This window comes from Thamnophis elegans, chromosome 4 (assembly GCF_009769535.1).
Source record: "Thamnophis elegans isolate rThaEle1 chromosome 4, rThaEle1.pri, whole genome shotgun sequence".
Taxonomy (NCBI): Eukaryota; Metazoa; Chordata; class Lepidosauria; order Squamata; family Colubridae; genus Thamnophis; species Thamnophis elegans.
In genome coordinates this window covers 136,096,270-136,123,654 of record NC_045544.1, presented here as the reverse complement: position 1 = coordinate 136,123,654, position 27,385 = coordinate 136,096,270, and the positions used below count along the sequence as shown (strand labels likewise).

At 43.6% G+C, this 27,385-nt stretch overlaps 1 protein-coding gene across 1 annotated transcript in view; it reads right to left on the bottom strand.

The window, feature by feature from the left end:
• The window catches only part of BRIP1 (BRCA1 interacting protein C-terminal helicase 1), a 124,470-nt gene that overhangs the window by 73,944 nt on the left and 23,141 nt on the right, over positions 1 to 27,385 (bottom strand). The window contains exons 7-8 of the mRNA XM_032214863.1: positions 3,378 to 3,671; positions 2,635 to 2,856 (exon numbers count right to left, since the gene is read on the bottom strand). Of these exons, the coding sequence (XP_032070754.1) occupies positions 2,635 to 2,856; positions 3,378 to 3,671 (516 nt within the window). The remainder of the gene's footprint in view (positions 1 to 2,634; positions 2,857 to 3,377; positions 3,672 to 27,385) is intronic.

Sequence of the window (27,385 nt, the reverse complement as noted above, 5' to 3'; positions counted from 1 at the left end):
AAGATTGAGATCGATCACCTTATCAATTAGCAAAAGCAGCTCCCTCCTCCACATACTTTGTTTTTATTTTGACACTAGCCGATAACCCGACATTGCCCAGGTATTTATTTATAGGGGGGAAAATGTCTGGACCAAACGTAATTTCTTATGTTGGATTTTCCCCCTTGCCAGAGGGAGCCCCCTTGTGGAGTACTGTGATGCTGTTACCATGGCAATTCCACTGCGCTGTACAGTAGAAGCCATTTTACAGCACAACAGGCTGTATCTTAACACAACACATATCCCGAGGGATTTTAGGGGTGTCTTACACCCTCAATATTTTTCTCCAGAGGGTAAGTCATCTATGTACCAAGTTTGGTTGAAATTGCTTGAGGCGTTCCAGAGTTATGCTGGAACATACATACACGCACACACACACACATATGTTTATATAGATAGATTTTAAATAAAACTGCAGTCGTGGCTTGTTATAATTCCATGTTGTGGTTTCAACATTATAGTACTTAATTTAGCACTGATGATGCTACTTGGCTGGGGTAATGAAATGTCTGTAAGAAAACAACCAAGCACAGAGATCACCCAGGACCCCGAAGTCTTCCTCTTTGTTGTCTCCGCAAATCCTTCCCCCTTGTAGCACTGATGATATTACCTAGTTAGGTAATGAAATGTCTGCAAGAAAACAACCAAACCCAGAGAGCACCAAGGGTCCCACAATGACCCCCATTACTTAATTTATTTTACCTTTCCTGTAAAAAAAGATTTTTTTTTTACTGCTTTAACAGCAGTAACTCAAGTCACTTTTCACCCAACCTCTCTCATAAAAGTTTTTGAAATTGGAAATCTTGCACTGAATTTGTACAGTTATTGCCCTGGACACAATATTCACCTTTGGCTTCTAAAAACTGGACCCAAATATGCTACTAGAAGGACATTTTTTACATGAAAGATATTGCTGAAAGAAATAAAAATGTTGGCCTTGCAGCAAAATAAGACTTGACTTTACATTAGATGCTTTTAAAGTGCAGAACATTTTTTTGTTATTCGCTGCTGCTTATAGTGTGACACAAATACAGGCAGTCTTCGACTTACAGCCATTCATTTAGTGACCGGTCAAAGTTACCACGGCACTGAAAAATATGACTTCCAACTAGTCCTCACACTTACAACTAATGCAGTGTTTCCCAGTCACATGAAAAAAAGTGGTTGCTTAGCATCCAGCCTGTATGGTAAGTCTTTGACTTACAATAATTCATTTAGTGGCCATTCAAATGTATAACTGCAATGAAAAAAGGGACTTGGGGCTGTTTTTTGCAATTATGACCCTTGCAGCATCCTCATGGTCACATGAATTGCATTCAGATGCTTGACATCTGACTCATATTTATGACGGTTGCAGTGTCCCGGGTCATGTGATCCCCTTTTGCAACCTTCTGACGAGCAAAGTCAACGGGGAAGACAGATTCACTTAACAACCATGTTACTAATTTAACAACTGCAGTGGTTCACAATTGATGAATCTGGAGCTCTATTATCAATCGCAGAGGCCTTCAAGAAAGCCTTGCCGGCTGCAGAAGGTAAGAAGTAGGGCAGCTCCACAACCACCCCCAGCTTAATTTATACCCATGCACCCTGGAGTGGGCAGGGTCTTAATTAGGGCTTATTTGGGGGTAGGGCTTATATTGGGCGCATGTCTAAAAATCAAGTTAGCAATAGCAATAGCAGTTAGACTTATATACCGCTTCATAGGGCTTTCAGCCCTCTCTAAGCGGTTTACGGAGTCAGCATATCGCCCCCACAGTCTGGGTCCTCATTTCACCCACCTCGGAAGGATGGAAGGCTGAGTCAACCCTGAGCCGGTGAGATTTGAACCACCGAACTGCAGATAACAGTCAGCTGAAGTGGCCTGCAGTACTGCACCCTAACCACTGCACCACCTCGGCTCAGGTAGGGTTTACTTTTGGAGTAAGTTTATTTTTTGGTTCAGTTGTTCTGAGTGAGGCTTCCCAAGGGCATGAAGCAAACTCCTCATCCCGACAAAACCCCCTTTTATTAATTGACTGTGAATTCTGCTCCTTCACATCCAGCAAAGTCTTTCAAGGGAGAATTCACAGTCACAGACCTTCTCTGGCTTGGAGAGCTGCCAGGCCAATATCTGCAAAACTTGGCAAGGAGCCTTGGAGAGTCACGAACCAATTAATCAAACTCATTGACTCCTGCAAACTCCCCTCCCCTTTCGCTCCTCTTTTATGTTCTCTGGGAGGGGCCATTTACCGTCCACCTGTGGCCTTACTCCCAAGTCGATCTCTGCTCTTTTGCTGTTCCCTTCGTCTGGCAACTCTGCGCACGCGCACCCTGGGAACAGGCTCCAGCTATTCTGCCTCACTGATGTCTGATTCTGAAGGCAGCTGATAATTGGCATACGGCTCTGGCCTCCTCTCTGCCTCCGACATAGAACCCTCATCAGAGCCTTCCCCAGCCTCCAGGACTGGCCCAGGTTCCTCCCCAACCTCCTCATTGTCCGAATCTGCTGCTCCTCTGGCGGGATACAACACTAGTAAAGGAGAATTGCTCTACCAATGGTGTGGCCTCGGAACTGTGACAAACAGATAATCAATAGAAGGTATTTGTACGTACACTTTGTCTTATCTGGGAGTCCAAAAGGTAGTTGTAAGGGCAGAACACAATCTCGGCATATGCCATGAGCTCCCGAGCTGCAAAATAGGCGCAGGATCGGAATTTTTTCCCCAAGCTCACCAGCTCTTCTAAATCCCAAACCTGAGCTTTTTTATCCACCGACGGTATGGAGAGATGCTCAGTCAGCCTGTGGGCTCCATGATAAAAGGAACAAGACACACCCTGGAAGCAGACAAGGGAGGAAGTTTAAAGAACAATCACGAGCAATCTGAAAGCTTCCCGGTTTTCCCCACCCATAGCCTTTAGAAGGTTTTTAGAGTGTTCCTGGGGGCTAGGGGAGGGGGGGTGCAAAAATGAGCAAAAACAGCCCATTTTTTGTGAAAACGGGCCCGGTTTTTGCCCCCCCAAAAGGGCATGCATAGCCTTTAGGAGGCTTGTAGAGTGCCGTTTTTCACTTGTTTTTGCACTCCCCAGCCCTCAGGAGCACTCTGCAGGCCTCCCAAACCCTACGCACATCCTTTTTTGCAAAGGGGGAGAGGTTTCGGGAGGCCAAAAATGCCGTATTCAGTGTATAAGATGCACCCAGATTTTCACCCTCTTTTTGGGGGGGGAAAGATGCGTCTTATACTCCGAAAAATACGGTACCTGTTTCTAGTCTCCTGCTTCAGCAGGGAGTTGAACTAGAAGACCTCCAAGGTCCCCCCTCCCCCCCCCCCGAACTCTGTTCTTCTGAAATCACTCACCTCTTTTCCTTCCAGCAACTCTGCGCATTTTTCATTCTTGTTGCTGCCTCGGGAGATCCTCGGATGGACGCAGGAATACTCCCTGCTTGACAGAATGGTCATGTGGACGTATGAGTAGCCCGTCCTGTGCAGCTCCTTCACAATCTGGGCTATTTGCTTGTGAGTACGGGTGCCAAAAAATATTTTGGGGATGGGCAACTTCCCGCCATTCTCCTTCTTGGCCTCAGCAGCATTTTGGGCGTTTTGCTGGATGGCAAAGCAGGAACACGTCGTGCAGGGACCGGAAGGCTGCAACTATGGAAAAAACAAAATCCCGTTTAAAGATATTAATTTGGCAATCTCCCCCCCCCCTTCTAGAAAAAGTTCCTTTTGACCTGATGGCAAATTTTTCAAAGAGAAATTAAAATTAAAACCATTCCATTAAGTATGAAATGGTCTTTTTTCCCCTTCTGTTTAGTTCTATCCAGTTTTTGAAGAGTGCCTAGATAAATCACGGCAGCTTTTTTGCAAGGTTTTTCAGAAGTGGGGTTGCCATTGCCTCCATCCTACAGCTGAGAGAAAGTGACTGGCCTAAGGTTACCCAGCTGGCTTTCATGGTTAAAGACAGGGCTAGAATTCTCTGTCTCCTGGTGACTGGCTCAAAATCATCCAGCCAGCTTTCATGTACCTAAGGCGGGATTGCAACTCACCATCTCCTAGTGATTGGCCCAAAGTCATCCAGTCAGCTTTCATGGCTAAGGTAGGACTAGAACTCACTGTCTCCTGGTGACTGGCCCAAAGTCATCCAGTCAGCTTTCATGGCTAAGGTAGGACTAGAACTCACTGTCTCCTGGTGACTGGCCCAAAGTCACCCAGTCAGATTTCATGGTTAAGGTAGGACTAGAACTCACTGTCTCCTGGTGATTGGCCCAAAGTCATCCAGTCAGCTTTCATGACTAAGATAAGACTAGAACTCACTGTCTCCTGGTGATTGGCCCAAAGTCACCCAGTCAGATTTCATGGCTAAGGTGGGACTAGAACTCACTGTCTCCTGGTGCCTGACCCAAAGTCATCAAGTCAGCTTTCATGGTTAAGGTAGGACTAGAACTCACTTTCTCCTGGTGACTGGCTCAAAGTTCATCCAGCCAGTCTTCGTGCCTAAGGCAGGACTAGAACTCACTTTCCTGGTTTATAGCCTGATGCCTTAACCACTATACCAAACTTCTTCTGTGATCATTACAAAAAAAATACCAATCCAATAAAAATTCTGTACCATCTGCTCTCAGTTATAACCCCTCACTTTATTTCTTTTGAATTCTGGTAAAGAAAACATCACTTGGGAAAATAAATACGTTCTCTTATCATTGCCTAATAATCTATATTTTCACTGAACCGAGCACCAGTTGGAATATAAAATTTACTCTCTTTTATCTAGCATTGCGTATTAACCTACATGTCTGACTAGGAGTACATTTCAGAGAGCAGAAAAATCTGCAAACAAAACAGCACTTTACACAGCCAATACATCTTAAGATGCTTTTATTGCAATTTCACAGTCATTCCACTTAGAAGCAAACAACGTGGACAACAGAGTAACACTGAAATAAATGCAGCTAAAAATGAATGAATATAAGAAACAAAGTTCAGAATGCAGTGAAGTTACAAACCAGCCAATTTTCAGGAACAGTGATTTGAGATCTTCACTTCATTTTTAACAAGCAAAATTCAATTGTCAAAGCAGAAACCGGCCAGAGAGTTATAGGTGAAGCAGCTCAGGCAATATTGGATAAAAATGCTGAATGCGTTAAAATTAATCTAAGCACATTTTCCTAGCTACAAAACCTACTGAATGCAGAAGCCCTGAACAGACAGTTGCAATGTTAAATACTTATTTCAAAGGGAGTTTATAAGAAAGCTTAAAACAAACAGAAATAGGAAATATTAACAGCAACTTCTTCAAATGTTGAATTTTGATTTTTGTCTGGGGAAGTCAGTTAATTGCTCAATTAGCAATTGAGCAGTTCATTTTATTAGTTTCATTTGTATCCCACCGTTCTTATTTTTATGAGCAACTCAAGGCAGCAAATACATCAAATAGTCCTTCTTCCTTCTATTTCCCCCCACAATGACAACCCTGTGGGGTGAGTTGGGCTAAGAGAGAGGGACTGGACCAAAGTCTCACAGCCGACTTTCACGGCTAAGGCGGGACTAGAACTCTGAGTCTCCTGATGATTGGCCCAAAATCACTCAACCAGTTTTCATGTCGAAGGTGGGTCTAGAACACTAAGTCTCCTGGTGATTGGCCCAAGGTCACTCAGCCGTTTTTCATGTCTAAGGCGGGCCTAGAATTCTGAGTTTCCTGGTGATTGGCCCAAGGTCACTCAGCCGTTTTTCATGTCTAAGGTGTATCTAGAACTCTGAGTCTCCCGGTGATTGGCCCAAGGTCACTCAGCCGTTATTCATGTCTAAGGTGAGTCTAGAACTCCGAGTGTCCTGGTGATTGGCCCAAGGTTACTCAGCCGTTATTCATGTCTAAGGTGAGTCTAGAACTCCGAGTGTCCTGGTGATTGGCCCAAGGTTACTCAGCCGGTTTTCATGTCTAAGGCGGGACTAGAACTCTCAAGTCTCCTGGTGATTGCCCCAAGGTCACTCAGCCGTTTTTCATGTCTAAGGCGGGCCTAGAATTCTGAGTTTCCTGGTGATTGGCCCAAGGTCACTCAGCCGTTTTTCATGTCTAAGGTGTATCTAGAACTCTGAGTCTCCCGGTGATTGGCCCAAGGTCACTCAGCCGTTATTCATGTCTAAGGTGAGTCTAGAACTCCGAGTGTCCTGGTGATTGGCCCAAGGTTACTCAGCCGTTATTCATGTCTAAGGTGAGTCTAGAACTCCGAGTGTCCTGGTGATTGGCCCAAGGTTACTCAGCCGGTTTTCATGTCTAAGGCGGGACTAGAACTCTCAAGTCTCCTGGTGATTGCCCCAAGGTTACTCAGCCATTTTTCATGTCTAAGGTGAGTCTAGAACTCCGAGTGTCCTGGTGATTGGCCCAAGGTTACTCAGCCGGTTTTCATGTCTAAGGCGGGACTAGAACTCTCAAGTCTCCTGGTGATTGCCCCAAGGTTACTCAGCCATTTTTCATGTCTAAGTTGGGTCTAGAACTCCGAGTCTCCTGGTGAATGGCCCAAGGTCACTCAGCTGGTTTTCATGTCTAAGGAGGGACTAGAACTCTCAGTCTCCTGGTGATTGCCCCAAGGTTACTCAGCCATTTTTCATGTCTAAGTTGGGTCTAGAACTCCGAGTCTCCTGGTGAATGGCCCAAGGTCACTCAGCTGGTTTTCATGTCTAAGGAGGGACTAGAACTCTCAGTCTCCTGGTGATTGGCCCAAGGTTACTCAGCCATTTTTCATGTCTAAGGTGGGTCTAGAACTCTCAGTCTCCTGGTGATTGGCCCAAGGTCATCCGGCTTGCTGTCATGGCTAAAGTAGGACTAGAACTCACTGTCTCCTGGTGATTGGTGCTCTCTCTGTATCTCTCTCCCTCCCTCTCTCTCTTATGGTCGTATACTGCCTGAAATTTGACTGTGGAACCAATGGCCCACAGAGGCCCACTGTAAATCAGAAGGTGGACAGCCATCTGTCAAGTCTGCTTTAATTTCAATTCCTGCCCTGAGCTGGTGATTGATCTCCAGGTCTGAATCATTCCTTCTATGACTTAAGACTTAGAATAACTTTATTGTCACTTTGAATGGACACTAATCAGCACACATGAAAATGAAATTTCGTTTGCCTACAGCTCTCAAAGGGTCACCAGCTCCAATATACACTGCATAAACACAACAGAATAAATAAATAGAGAATTATGCAAATACCCACATATATTATATGACTCAGAAAAACAACACAGTCTTGGATGTATACCTGTACATAGCGAGAAAAACGAATCTTGCAAGTTTACCAGACGGACGGCCTAGGGAACAAAGCTGCTACAGAATCCGGAAGTCCTGCTAGAAATACTTGGAAACCTCTTCCCAGAGGAGAGCAAGAGGAACAGAAAGTGAAGTGGGTGCGTGGGGGTCTCAAAAAAATGCTTTGAGCTCTAAGCACATAGCGCTTATATAAGCAGTATCCTGAATGACGGGATGCAATCTTCCTATAATCTTCTCGGTTGTCCTCACCTCTCTCTGTAGGGACTTTCTATTTGAGGCACTGCGGCCACCAAAACAAACAGGGATGCAGTTGGTGAAAATGCTCTCAACCGTGCCTCTGTAAAAAGTGGCCAGTACAGAAGGCAAAAGATGTGCTCTCCTCATCCGATGCAGGAAATGCAGATGCTGGTTTCCATGCTTAACTAGGAATGACGTGTGCAGAGACCAGTTCATTGTTAGTTATCTGCACCCCCAGATACTTAACACTGTCGACAAACCTCTACAGCTGCATCCTTGATACTAAGTGGAGTACAACCATGCCAGCTCTTTCTAAAATCTACGATGATCTCTTTTATTAACATTTAGAACCAGGTTTCTTTTATTTTATTCCCTCTTTGATATTCCAGCATTCACTCTGAACTGTGATCCTTACAAGGCCAAGAATAACAGTGACAATGACAGGGAGACGACATTGTCTTCCCGGTGTAAAAAAAATAAAGTCACACTGACACGGAGAATCAGACACACAGTATTCCTGTCCAAATTTCCCCCTCCTTAATTGTAATCAGTAAGATTATCCCCTGTAAGCAAATGCTAAGTCACCGGGCGCGTTATGCTACAATAGTCAGGATCAACTATCTCTTCGCCTCGGCTCTATGGAAAAGCGGATTCAAATTACCACCCGCTCCCACTGGAGCTTGTCTGCCGTTAAAAAATGACAATGCAGGATAGAAGGGACGTCAATGCAACCCCTTCAAGAGCTGCCAGTCAGCGGGAGAAAAGGCCGGTTGATGTGCCAAAGAAACGGGCCGTCCATCTGGATAAAGTTACCGGCCGTGCTAGAATTGTTACATTCCTCTCTCGGGTTGCCAGAAACGGCGGGTTTCATTATGTCGTCCTGCCACATTAAATAGAGGCTTCCAAATAGGCGCTCTTCTCGATATTGAATAATTACTTATTCAACCCCCCCCCCCAAGGATAAAAGGGAGGCTTATGAATGGACCTCTTGTCAGCCTGCGAGGAGGACAACAGCTGACAGGGGGTGTCCATTACATACCCTGATATCTTGGCCTCGGCTCCACAGTCGGACAGAAAAACTGGAACGCAAAGCAGGCCGCGTGATATTACAGTCGACGCTCCTGTCGGCTTTTTTTCAGGAAAGAGGGAGGAAAGACATTGCTAGGCGCACGCGGCCAGGCACACGAGCGGACAAAACTAGGAGAAAGCGCCCATTGATGGAATGCTTGGTAGGCACGTTGGCCCAATGGGGAACAACACCTTGAGAAGGGGGACTAGTTAGGAACCAGCCCATAGGGCAGATGGCTTCAGGAAATACAGGTAGCCCTCGACTTACAACAGTTCACTTATTGACCAATCAGAGATAAAATGCCATTGAAAAAGGTAGCTTAGGACTGTATTTCAACCTCTGTAGCATCCCTGTGTTAATGTGATCAAAATTCAGATGCTTCGCAACTGGTTCATATTTGTGATGGTGGCAGTGTCCTAAAATCACGCGATCCGCTTTTCACAAGCAAAGTCAATGGGGAAGCCGGATTTTCATTCAACACTTGGGTTACCCAACATTATCACTTAATGGTTACCATCATTATTCCCTTAACAGCAGTGGTTAAGAAAGGTCATAAGATGCAGCAAAACTCACTGAATAAATGTTTCACTTAACGGCAGAAATGTGGGGCTCTATTCTGGTTGTAAGTCGAGGACCACCTGTAATGGAGGTATAGGGAAGGAGGAAGGGACATCAGCTGGTTTGCTTGTTGATTCGTGTCAGAAGCATCACAATTAAAGTAAGGCTTAGTGTATGACAGAAAATTTAAAATACAAAATACACAAGATTAAAATATGTGCAAGTTACAGATCTTGCCCAGAAACTAGCAACATTAATTGTGTTCTGTCACACTGCCATGAGGTCCTCAAGCGTAGACTGATCGGGCCACAAGGGGCAGGTATACATGGGTGTTGTGGTCTGCATGTCACCACAATCACAAAGAGTAGAAGCCATTGCTTGAGGCGTTCCAGTTATGCTGGGACACACACACACCAGGTTTTTTTATATATATATATACATATACATATACATATATATATATATCCGTTCCGTTCTTCAAAGACTTCTGTCAGCCTAAGGAAGCTTTTCCTGGATTTTAGCAATAGCAATAGCAGTAGACTTATATACCGCTTCATAGGGCTTTCAGCCCTCTCTAAGCGGTTCACAGAGTCAGCATATTGCCCCCAACAACAATCCGGGTCCTCATTTTACCCACCTCGGAAGGATGGAAGGCTGAGTCAACCCTGAGCCGGTGAGATTTGAACCGCTGAACTGCTGATCTAGCAGTCAGCTGAAGTAGCCTGCAGTGCTGCATTTAACCACCGCGCCACCTCGGCTTCTCATCATTCCTATCATCCATCTCCTCCCACTTATGACTGCAGGACTGTAATTTTGTGGCTTGTATCCTTATGATTTATATTGATATTGATTGTTTCCTGTTTGCTTATTTGTACCCTATGACTATCATTAATTGTTGTACTTTAGGATTCTTGACAAACGTATCTTTTCTTTTATGTACATAGAGAACATCTGCACCAAATTCCTTGTGTGTCCAATCATTCTTGACCAATAAAGAATTCTATTCTATTCTGTTCTGTTCTATATTTTATTCAATTCTATTCAATTCATAGTTATTCTATTCTATATTCTATTCAATTCATAGTTATTCTATTCTATGTTCTATTCATGGTATTGAATAGAATATGGTATTGGACCTGGGTACTTGAGAGACTGCCTGCTGCCAATTACCTCCCAAAGACCCGTCAGATCTCACAGGGTCGGCCTCCTCCGGGTTCCGTCCACCAGCCAATGCCATCTGGCTACTACCCATGGGAGGGCCTTCTCTGTAGCAGCTCCGGCCCTTTGGAATGAACTCCCCGCGGAGATCCGGACCCTCACCTCTCTCCAGGCCTTCTGGAAAGCCGTCAAAACCTGGCTATGCCGGCAGGCCTGGGGTTGATGAGTTCCCCTCCCCTCTCGACTGGTATGGCTGTGTGATTTTCGTGTATTTTAATTATGTGTACTGTTGTTTATGTTCCCTTTCCCCTTTGAGTTGTTCACCGCCCTGAGTCCCTCCTGGAGAAGGGCGGCATACAAATAAACCAAAACTAAACTAAACTAAACTATTCTTTACTTTACTTTATACTTTATTTGTATGCTGCCCTTTTCCCTGGGGGGACTCAGGGCGGCTCACAATTGAAGGGAGGGGAAAGACAGACAATTACAAACATAGAAGTCATACACCGTTAAAAACGCAACATTCATACCATTCGAGTGGGGTTACAACTCTTTAGCCCCAGGCCTGTTGGAACAGCCAGCTTTTAAGGGCTATGCGGAAGGTCTGGAGGGTGGTGAGGGTACGAATTCCCACGGGGAGTTCGTTCCAGAGGGTCGGAGCAGCCACCGAGAAGGCTCTCCTCCGGGAAGTTGCCAGTCGACATTGGCTGGCTGATGGAATTCGGAGGAGGCCTAATCTATGGGATCTTATTGGTCTAGAGGAGGTAATTGGCAGTAGGCGGTCTCTCAAGTATTCTATATTCTATTCTATTCTATTCTTTTCTATATTCTATTCAATTCTATTCTATATTCTATTCAATTCTATTCATTGCTATTCTGTTCTGTTCTATTCTATTCACAGCTATTCTATTCCTATTCCTATTCTATTCATTGCTATTCTATTCTATTCCTATTCCTTTCTATTCCGTTCCATTCCATTCCATTCTAAAAGGAAACGAGGCCATCAAAGAACAGGTTGGTTGGACACCATCAAAGCTGCCACCAGTTGGAGAACAGAACAACTCAAAGAAGCAGTGCAAGATTGGCTCAGGTGGGGAGACCACCTGAGTCACAGAACTGCCAACAGTCGGACACGACTGAATGGATAACACCCCCATTATCATCAGGGGGGGATATACCCTTGTGAGAAGGAAGACCACCCGTAGGCCACCTGAGAGTGTCCATTCCACTCTCAAATCCGACCATGCCTCTCCTATCAGTGAACCCATAGACAATCAAACAAAAAAACCCTTAAGTCTTTCTACCTATATGAGCCCTAGTGGTGCAGTGGTTAGAGTGCAGTACTGCAAGCTATTTCTGCTGACTGCCGGCTGCCTGCAATTTGGCAGTCCGAATCTCAGCAGGCTCAAGGTTGACCCAGGACACTGCCAGTTACCAAGTGCCTGGATTTTGATCGTGTGAAGATCGATTGTAAGCCACCTTTTTCAGTGTTGCTATAACTTTGAACGGTCACTAAATGGATGGCTGTAATAGGAGGACTACCTGTACTTAAAAATCAAAGACCATTCACAGTACTCTAGCACCAGTTGGGTCATGAAAGGTCTGCGAGAAAACAACCAAGCTCAGACAGGACTAAGAACCCCCTCTGTCAGTTTTCCGAAAGATGCCCTAATTAATTCATGAGCCTCGAGTCAGGTTTCAAAAGAAAACCAGTCATTTATTAGGAACACCATTTCGGCAATACCCCATTGCAGTCAGATTTAAACCTCATTTGAATTACGGCTGAACTTTACCCCTGTCCCTTCCCTCCCCTCAGTCTGTGTCATAAATCACATTCTCCAATGAGGTGCATGCCTCACAAGCCTGCTGTAGTACTCTGAGATCTGACTCTAGCCGGAGGTATTTGTGGAATGTGCTCCCCCCCTTTCCTCACCATGGCAACTTATAACAGACATGCCAATGCTTAATGAGTTGACATTCGGCTCCCCTCACTTTCTGAAAGTGACTTGTGACTTTTACTTGTGCGAAGTAAAAACAATTTGAGTACAGGTATAGGATTTAAGGCTGTGTGTGTCCCTCCCCCCAGGCTTGATGGATTTTCTGCATGGAATTTTACTATAAGGCGATCAGCTTGGGTATTTCTACTCTTTACCCAAGATGCCTCTGACTAGGGATAGCCCTTCCACTTGATTAAATATTGGAGTTGTCTCCTGTGCCATCCTGAGCTACAAATATTCTCCTTTATCAACACGTTTTCTTTCTCAAGCCCCTTCAAGCTACATATGACGGGAAACAAAAACTGATTCACCGAGAGTGCCGGCTGTGCGAAATCTCACACAAGCACACACCCGGCCGAGATCCTGAAGTGGCCCGATTGAAAGCCTTCCTTTATAAAATTTAAAAAAAAATAGCCTGGGCTTCTTGATTAAGCAGCACAAAGCATCTGTTTATCCCCTGGCAGTAACCAGCAGATGAACCCAATTCAATATTTATCGAGAGCTTCACAGATCACCGCTAACCAAGCAAACATTTTAATTAAGCCGGGACTCCCTTCAAAGGCTTCATTCAGAACATCCATCAACGGCAGCCCAGCATCAGATGTGGGTCAGGTGGCAGAAGGTAACACAAATCCACAATTTTGCTTCGTCGCACCCGGCGGGCGAGCTTTGCCCAACCCCAAAGCCTAGTCTTGTTGATTGTCGTAGGCTGCCATTCTCCCGGAATGTGTAACTGAAATCCCCCGGCTCCCTTTGTGAGGTTGGAAAGCAATACGTTCCGCCACAACGGGCAGGCGCATTAAGCCAGATGCTTGTCGCAGCTGTTCCTTGATACCCTGAGTGTTTGTTTCACGCTTCTCCATTTGCTATTTACTTTCCTGCCTTGGGGACCTCGGGATTCCTTCCTGCGTGCAGCCGGCCCCTTGCTTCTTGGAGAGAAAAGATGACGAGAGCGTTCGCACTTGGGTGGCACTAATTAACAGGGATTTTGACCTGAATCTTTGTTGCTTTCTGTCGATAGGGACCGTTTTATCAGTAGAAGAGGATATTGGCAGCGGATTGATATGAGGGGTCCCTAGCGTTTTCTGTGCTTGGTGTGTGTTTCTTTTTTAACAGACGTTTCATGACCCAACTAGGTAACTTTATCAGTGCTAGAAGGGAGTGGGATTTGTGACTAATTTGAAATTTAATAAAATTTGTATGCCGCCCAATCCCATAGAACTCTGGGAGGCTTACAGAAACAAGATAAAAACATTTAAAAAATTTAAAAATGAAATTACAGTTATTAAAATTACACACCATCCATGCTGTCTAGGTGGAGCTGAATATTAATCAGCAGCCCCAGGCCTGCCGGAACAGCCAGGTTTTGGTGGCTTTTCGGAAGGCCGGGAGAGTGGTAAGGGTCCAGATCTCCACGGGTAGATCGTTCCACAGGGTGGGTGCAGCTACAGAGAAGGCCCTCCCCCGAGGGGCCGCCAGCCAGCATTGTCTGGCTGACGGCACCTGGAGGAGGCCTAACCTGTGTGATCTTGTTGGTCGTTGGGAGGTATGTGGCAGAAGGCGGTCTCTCAGGAGGTGGATGGGGTGGGGTGGGGTGAGACTGGATAAATCAAGGACCATAGTGTCCTTGATGCTCTCTGTTTTCTTGCAGATGTTTCAATAGCCAACTAGGTAATTTCATCAGTGCTAGAAGGGAGTGGGGTTTGGGAGAAGAAGGAGGAGACTGGATAAATCAAGAACTGTGGGGTCCTTGATGCTCTCTGAGCTTGGCTCTTTTCTCACAAATGTTTCACTACCCAATTACGTAACTTCATCAGTACTAGAAGAGAATGGGGTTTGGGAGGAGGAGGGGACTGGATAAATCAAGGACTATGGTGTCCTTGATGCTCTCTGTTTTCTTGCAGATGTTTCACTACCCAACTGGGTAATTTCATCAGTGGTAGAAGGGAGTGGGGTTTGGGAGAAGGAGGAGGAGGTCCTTGGTGCTCTCTGACCTTGGTTGTTTTTTTCCTGGCGTTTCATGACCCAACAGAGAGGAAGTATATACATATACGTGTGTGTATGCGTGTGCTGGCGTGTGCATGCGTGTACCTATGGGGACTCTTAGGAGGAAGGATTTAACATGGCAATCAGAAATTCCATCAAAACTAAGTAGCAATCGACTTAGTTAACCTTTGTAGGTGACCGGATAAATGACGTTTTGCCTATTTCTTCATTCTCTTTTGGTTTCTTCCCTCGTCATAAATACTTAGCACAGATTTAGGTAACCAAGTCAACAGGGGAAGGGAACAGCCCATCAATACCTTGAAATGTTATCGGAAGGGGGGTGTGTGTACTGCAATTTACATACAGGCAAACCTCGGCTTACAACCGCCTGTTTAATGACGGTCTGAAATTACAACAGCCTCAAAAAAGAGTGATTTGTGACTTACGGCCTGTAAAACACTTCTGGCTGTCACAAAACATACCCCTGTGGTCACAGATATTGTGATCTGGGTGCTTGGCAACCTGTTCGCACTTAGCCCAAGTTGTCAGACACAAAGAAACCTGCAGTTTTGTGCTAGCTACAGGTAGTCCTCAAGTTATAACCGCAATTGAGCCCCAGATTTGCTTAGCAAGACAGCTGCTTATGTGAGTTTTGACAACCTTTCTTGCCAAGCTATTAAGTGAATCACTGCAGCTGTTTCACAGATGTTCAGGGAATCTAGTTTTCCCATTAAATTTGCACGGCAGAAGGTCGCAAAAGAGGAATCACGTGACTCCGCAACCATCATCGCTAAGCGTCTGGATTTTGATCATACTCTATATTGCCAAAAGTATTCGCTCAACTGCCTTTCCTCACATATAAACTTACTGTAAGTGAGCTCCCATTCCTAATCCATAGGGTTCAATATGACGTCGGTCCACCCTTTGCAGCTATAAGAGCTTCTGCTCTTCTGGGAAGGCTGTCCACAAGGTTCAGGAGTGTCTTTATGGGGATTTTTAACCATTCTTCCAGAAGCGCATTTGTGAGGTCACACACTGATGTTGGACGGGTTTACGTGGCCTACCACTTCGTGGCTGAGTTGCTGTCGTTCCCAAACACTTCCACGTTCTTATAATACAGCTGACAGTCGACTGTGGGATATTTAGGAGCGAGGGAATTTCACGACTGGATTTGTTGCACAGGGGGCATCCTATCACAGTTCCACGCTGGGATTCACTGAGCTCCTGAGAGCGACCCCTTCTTTCACAAATGTTTGTAAAAACAGTCTGCATGCCTAGGTACTTGATTTTATACACCTGTGGCCATGGAAGTGATTGGAACACCTGATTCTGATTATTTGGATGGGTGAGCGAATACTTTCGGCAATATAGTATATGACCACGGGGATGCTGCAACAGTCACAAGTGTGAAAAAAACAGCCCTAAGTCACATTTTTTTCCAGTGCAGCCGTAACTCTGGATGGTCACTAGAATGATTGTAAGTCGAGGACTACCTGTATTTGCAGTCTTCTATGCCAGAAAGTCTGAAAATTGAAAGCTGCTTCCACCTGCTTAGAGGGCTCCCTCTGGTCTCTAAAGGCTGGTTGAAAAAGCTGCTCAAAATTGGAAGCAGAACAAGATTCCTCCAGATGTAATGATCATAAGAAAGATACTTGAGTGTGCAGAGATGGATAGGTTGACCATGGAAATGAAGGATAGAGAAGAATCAGAGTACTATAAAGTGTGGAACAGCTGGTATAAATGGTTGGATGATAAAATTAATTGAGATACTGTGTAAGAACTAAGTATTATTTACAACCATTATGATAATACTATATAAATCTGTAAATATGATATGTTAAGTGATTATATGATATATTATACAATATAGAAATAGAGCTTAGGTAAATAGGAATTATATCAATAATACTGGATATGGACTCGCTGTAATGAGTAGAAATCTGTGTTTTATTTTTAATGTTAAAAAAAAAGCTTAATAAAAATTATTGTGGTGGGGAGGAAAGAAAAGAAAAAGCTGCCTACCAAAAGATTTCAGCTCCGTGTGAAGCTGAAATCCTCCTGGCAGGCAGCCCTGTTGGTCTCAAAGAGCTGCCTGCCAGACCGACTCGCCCACCTGTGCAGCTGAAATCCTTCAGCAGGCAGCTCTTTTGCAATGACCACATGATGACCTGGGAGGCTGGTCAATGACCACAAATGGGAGCATCAGGATTGTGGTCATGAAATGAAAAAGTCACGCGACATCTAGCTTTAACCGCTGGACTCAATAACCAAGATTCCGGTCCTAATTTTGGTTGTAAGGACTTTACAAAGATAGTCAACGAATATGAGCCAGCAGTGTGCACAGGTACAGTATAGGTGGTGCCTTGCTCAATAGTAGTAACTGTGAGATAGATCTTGGAGTCCTAGTGGACAACCATTTAAATAGGAACCAGCCGTGTGCAGCAGCTGCCAAAAAGCCAACATAGTTCTAGGCTCCATCAACAGAGGGATAGAATCAATACCATATTATAAGGCCTTGGTAAGGCCACACTTGGAATATTTGCATTCAGTTTTGGTCGCCACGATGTAGAAAAGATGTGGAGACTCAAGAAAGAGTGCAGAGAAGAGCAACAAAGATGATGGGAGACTAAAACATATGAAGAACGGTTGCAGGAACTGGGTATATCTAGTTTAGTGAAAAGAAGGATTGGGGAGACATGATAGTAGTGTTCCAATATCTCAGGGGCTGCCACAAAGAAGAGGGAGTCCAGCTATTCTCCAAAGCACCCAAAGGCAGGACAAGAAGCAATGGGTGGAAACTAATCAAGGAGAGAAGCAACTTAGAACTGAGGAGGAATTTCCTGACAGTGAGGACAATGAATCAGTGGAACAAAAGTTGCCTCCAGAAGTTGTGAATGCCCCAACACTGGAAGTTTTTAAGAAGATGTTGGATAGCCATTTGTCTGAAACGGTATAGGGTTTCCTGCCTAGGCAGGTGGTTGGACTAGAAGACCTCCAAGGTCCCTTCAAACTCTGCTATTGTATTGTATTGTATAGTGTGCTTGCAGCTGCCAAAAAAGCCAACGCAGCCCTAGGTTGCATTATCAAAGGGATAGAATCAAGTTCACGTGAAGTGTTAATACCGCTTTGTAAGGTCTTGGTAAGGCCACACTTGGAATGCTGCATCCAGTTTTGGTTGCCATCGTATAAAAAAGATGTTGAGACTCTGGAAAGAGTGCAGAGAAGAGCAACAAAGAGGATTAGGGGACTGGAGGCTAAAGCGTATCAAGAAAGGTTGCAGCAATTGGGTATGTCTGGCCTAGTGAAGAGATGGGCTAGGGGAGACATGATAGCAGTCTTCCAATATCTCAGGGCCTGCCACAAAGAAGAGGGTGGTCAACCCATTCTCCAAAGCACAAGAAGGCAAGACGAGAAGCAACAAGCTAATCAAGGAGAGAAGCAGCCTAGAATTAAGGAGAAATTTCCTGAATATGACAACAATTACCGGTAATCAGTGGAACGACTTGCCTCCAGAAGTTGTTCTTAAGAACTTTTTAAGAAGAGAGTGGACAACCATTTGTCTGAAATGGCATAGGGTCTCCTGCTTGAGCAGGGGGTTGGACTAGAAGACTCCAAGGCCCTTTCCAACTTTGTTATTCCATTCTGTTCTGTGAAGCTCCTGAAAACAGGACAAGAAGCAACGGATGGAAACTAATCAAGGAGAAAAGCCACCAAGAACTAAGGAGAACCATTAATCAATGGAACGACTTGCCTTCAGAAGTTGCCTTATTTTAATTGTGATGCTTTCCCCCCCCTTTTTTTTCTTTTCTTTTTTTATTGAAGAATTTTAATAAATTTTACAAATATTTCCCCTTCCCTTCCCCTCCAACCCTCCCCCCCCCCACTAGCCCGCCCTCCCCCCAACTTCCCAGAGCAAAATACAGGGTATGAACATTTAACAATCCTGTAAATGTATTTTTATTTTTCCATTTTCATTTCGTACAGTCACATATATACTGTGCATAACCGGGGCCATATAACATTAAACAATAAACACAGCCATTCCTCTTGTCAACAATACCCCCAAAAATACAAACCTAATGTACCACTTCGACCCTCCATATACCCTTTCTTTCGCCCCCCTCCAACTTTCCTTCTTCCCTCCAACATTCCCCTCTACCCTACTTCCCCTCCCCTTCTATCACTCCTCTCTCCCAGTACACTCCCTCCCTTCCTTCTCACCCTCCCTCCTGTCCTCTCTCCCACCCTCTCTACCCCTCTTTCTTCTAACCCACTACTCCTCCCGAACATTTAACAATCATACACTAACATAGGCTAACTATAGCATCCTACCTCCCTCTTGTACTTTAACTCCCCTTTTATTAAACTAAATTTAGATAGATTATAACATTCCTTGTTCATTCATAAGCTAATTGAAATTTCTTAGTCCGATATTTAATTTGAATGTAATCAATCCATCTTCTCCCTTCCAGCTTGTATTTCTCATCTGAATGGTCCTTCAAATATGCTGAGATTTTGGCCATCTCTGCTAAGTTTACTACTTTTAACGTCCATTCTTGAATAGTAGGCAATTCCTCTTGTGATGCTTTTGACACAAATAAACAAACAAACCACTTGATTGCCAGGCAAATGTCCTTCCCCCTTCCCTATTTCTCTACTGATTCCTCAAATGAAAAGAAGGACTAAGGGAGACATAATAGCAGTATATTCCAGTATCTCAGGGGTTGCCCCAAAGAAGAGGGAGTCAAGCTATTTTCCAAAGCACCTGAGAGCAGGACAAGAAGCAACGGTTGGAAACTAATCCAGGAGAGAAGCAACTTAGAACTGAGGAGAAATTTCCTGACAGTGAGAACAATTAACCAGTGGAACAGAAGTTGCCTCCAGAAGTTGTGAAAGCCCCCAACACTGGAAGTCTTTAAGAAGAGATTGGAGATCTCATTGGTCTGAAAAGGTATAGTCTCCTGCTTGAGCAGGGGGTTGGCCTAGAAGACCTCGAAGGTCCCTTCCAACTCTGTTACTCTGTTAAAGGTGAGCAGAGTCTTTACTAAACGCGATCAATTCTGGAACCATCTTTGGCTGCCAAATCCCAGATGCAGGCAAAGGTCAACTTTATAAAACAGGCATTGTTTTCCGATGAAAGATCGCGCCCAGCCTAAAGAGCACAGCACCCTTTTAACTGTGAACATACAAGCAGCTCGGCACAAAACAACACAACCGCCAGTTTCTCTCTCTCTCTCCCTTCTTCCCATCTCCCGAAACGGATGACAAGCCTTTTTTTTAAAAAAAACTGAATAAATATGCCTTTAATTATCGTAAGGGGAAATACATGCCCTGCGAATCCGAGGACAAAAGAGGATCTCCAAAACCAACATCTGCGTAGTTTCAAAAAAAAAAAAAAGGGGGGGGGGGGCCTGTTGTGCGTAGCCTTGCTTGGAGAAGTCATTGTTAGCATAAGAGTAGAATAGAAAGAAAAACATCCATTAAAGGGTAGATTGTCAACAAACACCAGGCGGGCACAATGCACATCCGTTGTGCGGGGGGGGGGGGGGGGTCGGGGGGGGGGGGAAATCAGAAGGGGAATAGAAGCAGAAGGTTGAGTGGTGGCTTTATCCTCCTTCTCACTTTTGTCTCCTTTTCTAAGAAGCATTAGAACCGCTGCTTTAAAGAGAGCTCATTTGAGGAGAAAAGATAAATGCGCAGCTGAAGGTCGGCAACCCAAAGCTAATTCCTTTGGATAATAGTTTTCTACACCACGGCGGCGAGTCCTCGACTTCACGGCCCCAACTGAGCCCAAACCTTCCCTCCCTAAAGCGATACCATTATGTGAAGTGAGTTTCAACCCGCGGGATGACCTTTTCTCGCCGCAGTGGTTAAGTGAAACGGCTGTGGTTGTTGAGTTAGGAACACGGTTGTTAACGGAAACGGGCTTCCCCATTGACTTTGCTGGACAGAAAGTTGCAAGAGGGGAGCACGTGATCCCAGGACACTGGGACCATCAGTCGCCAAGTATCGGAAGGAAGGAAGGAAGGAAGGAAGGAAGGAAGGAAGGAAGGAAGGAAGGAAGGAAAAAAGGAAGGAAGGAGCTGATTTAGGGGGGTGGGGGGTAAATGAACTCAACTGAAAAATGGAGGCTGCACCTTTTTCTTCTTCTTTTTGGGTACGACCAGGGTCAGGCTCAGTTTCTTTATCTAATCCTATGAGACCCAGGTTGACCCTCCTTGCCCCAGTGAAGCAATTCCCTTTAGACCAAATAATAGAATAGGGATAGGGATGGGGAAGGACAGGACAGGACATTAAGACTAGGGTAGGATAATAAGGATAGGATAGGACAGGACATTAAGGATAGGACAGGATAGACAGAAGGACATTAAGAATAGGATATGATATTAAGGATAGACAGGACATGACAGGACATTAAGGATAGGATAGAATAGGATAGACAGGAGGACATTAAGGATAGGATAGGATAGAATAGGCAGGAGGACATTAAGAATAGCATAGGATATTAAGGATAGGACAGGACATTAAGGATAGGACAGGAGGACATTAAGAATAGGATAGGATAGAATGCACAGAAGGACATTAAGAATAGGCTAGGATAGAATAGAATAGACAGGAGAACATTAAGAATAGGATAGGATAGAATAGAATAGACAGGAGGACATTAAGAATAGGATAGGATATTAAGGATAGGACAAGACAGGACATTAAGGATAGGACAGGAAGATATTAAGAATAGGCTAGGATAGAATAGAATAGAAAGAAGGACATTAAGAATAGGATAGGATAGAAGAGAATAGACAGGAGGACATTAAAAATAGGATAGGACATTAAGGATAGGACAAGACAGGACATTAAGGATAGGACAGGAGGACATTAAGAATAGGATAGGATATTAAGGATAGGACAGGACAGGACATTAAGGATAGGACAGGAGGACATTAAGAATAGGATAGGATAGAATAGAATAGGATAGACAGGAGGACATTAAGGATAGGATAGGAGAGAATAGAATAGACAGGAGGACATTGAGAATAGGATAGGATATTAAGGATAGGACAGGACAGGACATTAAGGATAGGACAGGAGGACATTAAGAATAGGATAGGATAGAATAGACAGAAGGACATTAAGGCTAGGATAGGATGGGATAGGACAGGACAAGAGGACATTAAGGCTACGATAGGATATTAAGGATAGAATAGGATAGACAGGACATTAAGGATAGGATGGGATAGGATAGGGTAGGAAAGAACTGGACAGAATCTTTATTGAGACTAGACTAGATTACACTAGAATGATAGAGTTGGAAGGGACCTTGGAGGTCTTCAAGTCCAACTCCCTGCTCAGGCAGAACAAACCCTCTACCACTTCAGACAAATGGTTATCCAATCTCTTCTTAAAAACTTCCAGTGTTGGGGCATTTACCACTTCCGGAGGCAAGTTGTTCCACTGATTAATTGTTCTCACTGTCAGGAAATTTCTCCTTAGTTCTAGGTTGCTTCTCTCCTTGATCAGTTTCCACCCATTGCTTCTTGTCCAGCCTTCAAGGACTTTGGCAACTAGCTTGACCCGCTTCTTCTTTGTGACAGCCCCTCAAATTTTGGAAGACTGCTATCATATCACCCCTTCTTTTCACTAGACCAGACATACCCAATTCCAGCAACCGCTCTTTATATACCTTAGCCTCCAGATAGGACTACAGATTAGGTTTTACTGGTGAACATGGACAAAGGTGGACATGGCTAGGAAATCCTTTCTTACCTTCTTTTTTTGTTAGGTAAATAAAATGAGAAGTCAAAGAATAAGAGAAGATGAATTATAGAAAAAGAACAGTAATTTAGAAATCTCAAATAATCCACTCGTCTTGATAAAAAGATGCTTTCAGCCGCTGCATATGAACATTACGAAGTACCTTCATCTCATCCTTTAATTGCCACTTAGCGCTTTCTGGATGTATACAAATTAAGTAAATAAATAAAACAAAGATTGAAACAAACTCAAGTGCTCTATTTTCTATTTGCAATAACATGAGTTTTGAACTATTGGGAAAACTTGCACATAATCCATCTATTCACTTTTGATTTCAAATGACAATAAGATTTGGGAATAGAAGTTAAAAATATAGTTTTGAATTGGAAATCTTATTGTATGGCAGCAATGAATATATTAATTGCTAAGGTTTATAAAACGTTCCTGAAATTGAATCTGGAAAGTGAACATGTAAAAACATTTTATGATTCAGTAGGCAAAGAAGTTTGGATATCATGTGAGGCTTGAACGATGGAAAAATATGTGGACGAAAGATTTAAAATTCACATTAAATTATAATTTAAAAGAAAAGTTTTATAAGACGATGTGTCGCTGGTATTTAACACCGGGTAAGTTATCCAGAATGTATAAAGGTATTTCAAAGGAATGTTGGAAACGTAAAAGCAAAGAGATCTCTTATCAATCCTGGGTTGTATAAACAGGGGCATAGAATCAAGATAACGTGAAATATTAGTTCTGCTTTACAAAACCTAAGTTATGAACTTGAACATTGGGCACTATCTAATAAAATGAAATTAAATGGTGAAAAGAGTAAGGTTCTACATTTGGGCAAGGAAAACGAAATGCAGGTACGGTATAGGTGGTATCTTGCTCAACAGTAGTAATTGTGAGAGGGATCTTGGAGTCCTAGTGGACAACCATTTAAATAGGAGCCAGCCGTGTGCAGCAGCTGCCAAAAAAGCCAACACAGTCCTAGGCTGCATAATCAGAGGGATAGAATCAAGATCACATGAAGGGTTTATACCACTTTATAAGGCCTTGGGAAGGCCACACTTGGAATACGGCATTCAGTTTTGGTTGCCACGATGTAGAAAAGATGCGGAGACTCTAGAAAGAGTGCAGAGAAGAGCAACAAAGAGGATTAGGGGACTGGAGACTAAAACATATGAAGAACGGTTGCAGGAACTGGGTATGTCTAGTTTAATAGAAAGAAGGACTAGGGGAGACATGATAGCAGTCTTCCAATATCTCAGGGGTTGCCACAAAGAAGAGGGAGTCAAACTATTCTCCAAGGCACCTGAGGGCAGAACAAGAAGCAATGGGTGGAAACTAAGGAGAGAAGCAACTTAGAACTGAGGAGAAATTTCCTGAAAGTGAGAACAATGAATCCGTGGAACAGAAGTTGCCTCCAGAAGTTGTGAATGCCTCAACACTGAAAGTCTTTGAGAAGATGTTGGATAGCCATTTGTCTGAAACGGTATAGGGTTTCCTGCCTAGACAGGGGTTGGACTAGAAGACCTCCAAGATCCCTGCCAACTCTGCTATTGTATTGTATTGTCTTGTATTTGTTAAGTCACTTGTCAGAGATTGTATAGGTTAATGTTGGCGAAATTTTTCGGCACCAGGTGCCGAAACCGGAACGTGTATGTGTGTGTCCAGACGAGGAAGAGCAGCTGGTCTTTGCACACATGGGAGCGCTAGAAACCAGAAGAGCAGCTTCCCGATATGCATGTGTGCATCGGCCAGCTTCTCTTCCGGCGCTCCTAAAAATCAGTTGGCCGGTGCGCATGCGCGTGCCAGAACCTGGAAAAGCAGCTGGTGACGGCACGCGTGCCCAGAGAAAGGGCTCTGCCTACCACCTCTGGCACGTGTGACGCTGAGAATCAGGGTGCATCTTATACACTGAATGCAGCATTTTTGGCCTCCTGAAACCCCTCCCCCTTTGCAAAAATGGCCGTGCAGAGCCTCTAGGAGGCTTCCAGAGAGCTCCTAGGGGTTGGGAAAGGCAGAAATGAGCAAAAAACGGGCTGATTGTTGCTTGTTTTTGCCCCCCCCCCCCCCCAGCCCCCAGGAACACTCTATAAGCCTCCTAAAGGCTATGCATGCCCCCCCCCCTTTTTAACCAAAAACGTGCCCGTTTTCGTGAAAAAGGTTTGCAGAGTGCAAAAACTTTTTCTTTTAAATTTGCCTCTGCAAAATCTTGGTGCGTCTTATACTCCAGTGCATCTTGTACTCCGAAAAATACGGTAGGTTTGCCATCACGGGTATATGTTCTCCTGCTTGAGCAGGGGGCTGGACTAGAAGACCTTCAAGGTCCCTTTCAGCTCTATTCCATTCCATTTTATTCTATTCTTTATTCTATTCCATATTCTATTCTATTCTATTTTCCTTTCCTTTCCATCCTATCCTATCATTTATGGTGGCCATGTGATAAAGCAAAGAAATTTTGAAATAAAATTCATATTTTAATACAGAAAATTCCTCAAATGAAGATGGAGATGAAGTCAGAGACTTTCCTTCTGGGTTTAATGGAAAAAGAGATAGAAACAAAAATTGGAACCATGATCTTATATACTGTATGTTGATGGCAGCAAGATTACTATATGCACAAAAATGGAAGGACATTCCGGTTCCGGGGGGCGTGGCCTGTTGCCGAGGAGGGCTCCACCGAGCTCCTCAGAGATCTGGTCTGTATATCTAAATAAGATCATAGATAGCACCCCTTTTTGGCTAAGAAAGGGGCAGGGAGGATAGCCCCGTAGGTTAGGATCTAATCGTAAACCACAGCCTTTTTTCTTTTTTGGCTGTGGAAAGAGATTAGTTCCGGCCGAAGCGGAGCTCTTATCTCCAGCCATTTCTTCTCAGCTGCCTTTTTTTTTGGCAGCCCCAGACAGGCTAGCCCCCCCCCAGGACAAGACAAAGTTTTTTCAAGCTAGAATTGATACGGGCGGGTCCCACCCCTGTGAGATTTATGTTTTCAGTACTATCGTAAATACCAGCACCATTCGTCTTAGAGACTTCTTTGTCTAAATAGACCTCAAAATGGCGATTTCTCTCCGTGGATGATTGATATACTTAGCCGGTGTTATCTTCCTGCAGACTGCTCCTTAACAAAATAAATTTTTTTTTCTTTGGAAATAGAGGGGAGCGAAGCTCTGCTTACTTGCTTATTTATTATGCCACCCAAATCAAAGAAGCGTCTTGCTACAAAAGAATTTAAAGAATCCTCATTGGAAACACAGCCTTTGTCTCCTATGCCTTCTGCTGGGGAACTTTTAACACAGGAATATCTCCTTAAAATGCTTAACGCTTTTAAGAAAGAAATCAGGGAATTTGTATTGGAATTATATGATGATTTAAAATCTAAAGTTAATCAAGTGAAGGCGAATACTTTTGCAGCTGTGTCTGCCCTGTCAGATTACTCTGCTGAAATAGAAAACAAATTGGAAAGTCTGGAGAAGGCTAATTTTAATTTGACTACCAATATTCAAATTTTACAAGAAAAAATTAGAAATAACGAAGAACAGCTTATGATGCTAAATTTTAATAGGAAGGCATTTGCAATTAGAGTCAGAGGATTCCGTGAAAAGGAGCAAGAGAATTTAAAACAGACATTTGCTGAAGCCTTCAGCCATGCGCTGGGAAGCCCGGGACTTAACTTTGATTGGCAGATTCGGAAAATCTATCGCCAGAACTCATTGATAGCGGAACAGCGACAGCTCCCGAGGGACATAATTATACATTTCTCTACAAAAGAATCTAGAAACGCGATTGTGCAAAATTTTCATAATAACTGTCTCCGAGTTGATGACCAGGACCTGATTGTCTTCAAAGATATTCCTTTCCAGATGTTGAGAGCAAGAAGGGACTACGCCTTTTTAACTAAAGAGCTTAGGAGTCAACAGATTCGATACAGATGGGAGGCCCCTGCCGGCATCACGGTTACATTTGAGAATCAAAGATTTCGTCTTAACTCTGTTTCGGAGGCTCAAGATTTCTATTGTAGGATTCTGAAGGCGGGACTTCCTGACGCGCTTGGAAGAGAGGAGAGACAAGCGGAAGGAGAAAGCAAACGGCTGGCCATGCGGCTGCAAGATGGAGGGGGCAGCCCCTCCTCCCTCGGAGAAACAGAAGAACGCAGATCGAGAATTTAGATACTTCAAAAGACTTCCTAAAGTTGAGGACTGAATGGGGGCTTGAGACCTCTCTCCGGTAGAAAAAGTGGACTAATTTTTATCAGAAGGGAAAGCTGGGTGAAACTACTTTGAGCTAGATTCTAAAGTAACGTTAGCATAAATTTGATAGTGGTTAAAAGAATGCGGAATGATTTATGCTGTTTAAACTTTGTTAGATGGGACTATTTTAAAATAGAAGGTTAACTGACTCTTGCTAAAGTATTATTTGAAAATGATCCATGCTATTTAACTTTTATTTGAAGGGAAAGTTGGTTGTTATAGTTCTGAGTTACTTTTTAAATAAACGCTAGTATAAATTTGATAGTGGTAAATATTAGACAAGCAAGAGATGAGGGTAAAATGCATGTGGAATGAACTACGTTATTTGTGGTAAATACCAGACAAGCAAGGGAAGAGGGCAAAATTTACGTTGTTTAAAGCGTATTAGAACAGGAAGCCGCTTGGGATTATCTTAAGATAACTGTAAAAAGAATGCGGAATGATTTATGTTGTTTAAACTTTGTTAGAAGGGACTACCTTAAAATAGAAGGTTAACTGACTCTTGCTGAAAGTATTATTGGAATATGTGGAATGATTCATGCTACAAATCGCTCTGAGCTATATTTTAAACAAATGTTAGTATAAATCTGATAGTGGTAAATATCAGACAAGTGGGGGATGAGGGTAAAATGCATGTGGAATGAACTAAGTTATTTAAATTCTACTAGAAGGGGAAGTCGGTTGGAATTATCTTAAGATAGAAATTGATTCCTGTGTAAAGTAATATCTGATCTATGCTGCTTAACTTTACTAAGAAGGGGAAATCTGGTTAGATTATTTTGAATTACGGTTTGAAAAAGGGGTAAAGAAAGATCATTTACGTTGTTTAAATTTTACTAGAAGGGAAAGTTTGATTACTTGTCTGTAAAGTTATATTTGAATATATGGCAGGAACTATGCTGCTTAAATCTTATTGGAAGGGATCATGAGGTTTAGGAAGGGAACGGGAGAGTCTACAGAAGATCGGGGTAAATAGCAAAGAAGTAAGAGACGAGAATAAAATATAGATAGAACGATTTATACTATTTAAGCATAGATAAAGATGGGGGGCTGAGATCAACACAAAGAGTGGTTTCTTTTTTCTTTTCTTTTTT